Genomic DNA, 2,237 nt, shown 5'->3' on the forward strand with positions numbered 1-2,237 from the left:
CCCTGTCCTCTCGGCACCGCCCTGCTCCCGGGGGGCACCCCCCCGCCCTGCTCTCGGGGGGCACCCCCCCGCTCTCGCGCCCCCCCCTCCCCCCGCCCTGCTCCCGGCCCCCCCCCCGCCCTGCTCTCGGGGGGCACTCCCCCGCCCTGCACTCGGGGGGCACCCCCCCGCTCTCGCGCCCCCCCCCTCCCCCCGCCCTGGTCCCGGCCCCCCCCCGCCCTGCTCTCGGGGGGCACTCCCCCGCCCTGTTCTCGGGGGGGCACCCCCCCGCTCTCGCGCCCCACCCTCCCCCCGCCCTGCTCCCGCCCCCCCCCCCCCCGCCCTGCTCTCGGGGGGCACTCCCCCGCCCTGCTCTCGGGGGGCACCCCCCCGCTCTCGCGTCCGCCCCCTGCCCTGCTCTCGGCCCCCCCGCCCTGCTCTCGGGGGGCACTCCCCCGCCCTGCTCTCGGGGGGCACCCCCCCGGCTCTCGCGCCCCCCCCCTCCGCCCTGCTCTCGGCCCCCCCCCCGCCCTGCTCGGCCCCACCCCCCCGTCCTCTCGCCTGCCGCCCTTCTCCCATTATTGCCCTCATTTGCTCCCAAGCGACTACCTCCATCACTCTGTAGTCTGCTGTAACTCTGTTTGTGACTCCAGTGTTTTTGTTTTTTTGCTCCACAGACAAACGTGATTATATTTGTGAATTTTGTGCTCGAGCATTCCGGACAACAAGTAACTTAATCATCCACCGGAGGATCCACACTGGAGAGAAACCACTTCAGTAAGTGCGGCATCGGGAATCTCCGCTCTCCTTTGCAGCCTTCTCTTCTTTGGTCATCCTTCCCCCCCCCCCCCCCCCCCCCCGGGCCACCAGCCCTGTTCTCCGTGGGTGCCGGACACCTGCCCACCCCCACCCAATCTCCCCGTTGCTGCCAGATCCCCCCGCCCCAGCCTCTGGTGGGCGCAGGACCCTATGCCCCCCCCCCCCCTCCCCCCCCACAGTGGGTGCCGGTCCCTCACCCTGCCTCCCGCTGGGCACCAGGGCCCCCTTGCCCATCCCAAAACTTCCTGCTCCAGTCTGCTCGACTCTTCTTTGTCACTCACTGTATTTTTGGCTCACGCTCTGTGTCTGACTCAGTTTCCCTCTCTGTCTGTCCAGGTGTGAGATCTGTGGATTTACCTGCAGACAAAAGGCTTCCCTGAACTGGCACATGAAGAAACACGACGCCGAGTCCGGCTACAAGTTCTCCTGTGACATTTGTGGCAAGAAATTTGAGAAGAAGGACAATGTGAATGCTCACAAGAGTAAGAGCCACCCGGAGACGCCAGTGAGCACGGCCGCAGCACCCCCAGAATGCCCTACAGCACCTCCCCAGGATGCAAAAGGGTTGGAACTGAAACAGGAGCCGGACGTGGATTTTCCGTCTGTGTAGACGGGATCAGTATGGCCGCCTGGCATTGGGGGAGACTCCCTGATCCTGCTCGGCAGTCAGGCGCTGATGACTGATCAGCCTGCGGGTCAGACCTGGGGCCTGGCTGACGGCTGAACTGACCCCGCAACACTAACTTGCATTTATTTTGTGAGTTTGACCTAGTGAAACATCCCAGGGCTCCGCGCCGGAGCGACGAGCAAACTGTAACTGAATCCGAGCCACTGAGGAGCTATTGGAACAGCTGACCACAAGCTTGGTCGAGGAGTACTTAAGGATTGTGTGAAGCAGCAGGGGCCAGGACGGGAGGGGGCAGTGGGGGACAGAGATGCTTCAGGGTCTCCCTGGGTGTGAACATTGGATCTGGAAGCAGTGCTGTCCAGCTGAGAGTTGTTCCAGGGCCGTCTGTTGGAGGTGACACCGTGCTCTGTAATTCACATTTCACTGCATTGTCTGTATGAGTGGCAGGCGCCACTTTCGTTGTAGTAAATGGTTAATCGATCCATCAGTATCCCGACTGTGTAACCAACCTGTGTTCTGTCTCCTTGTGCTGTGCCATACCTCCTGCACACTGCCTCCTGCACACTGCCTGAGTGCCATGTCATTCCACACCTCCGTTCATTCACTCACTGGCCTCCAGCACCTCCAACTTGCACAATTCCCCACCCCATCCTCCTCCCCTTACTCTCAGGGTCACTGAATCCCCAAAGCTCTTTGCCAGCATTGACCTTCTGTTATGGGCCAGGGTTTAGAGAAACCCAGAGTGTATCATAGACTTCACCTGACCCACAACTTTGACTAGATTGTGGTATGGGGAGCACACGGCCCACTC

At 62.6% G+C, this 2,237-nt stretch overlaps 1 protein-coding gene across 1 annotated transcript in view; it reads left to right on the forward strand.

Annotated features, from left to right (window-relative positions):
• Positions 1 to 1,908, forward strand: part of LOC119967984 (zinc finger protein 692-like) — a 96,058-nt gene extending 94,150 nt beyond the window's left edge. Inside the window, exons 7-8 of the mRNA XM_038801084.1 lie at positions 633 to 756; positions 1,135 to 1,908. Of these exons, the coding sequence (XP_038657012.1) occupies positions 633 to 756; positions 1,135 to 1,408 (398 nt within the window). The 3' untranslated portion in view covers positions 1,409 to 1,908. The remainder of the gene's footprint in view (positions 1 to 632; positions 757 to 1,134) is intronic.
• The last annotated feature ends 329 nt before the right edge of the window (positions 1,909 to 2,237 follow it).

Source organism: Scyliorhinus canicula, chromosome 6 (genome assembly GCF_902713615.1).
Source record: "Scyliorhinus canicula chromosome 6, sScyCan1.1, whole genome shotgun sequence".
NCBI lineage: Eukaryota > Metazoa > Chordata > Chondrichthyes > Carcharhiniformes > Scyliorhinidae > Scyliorhinus > Scyliorhinus canicula.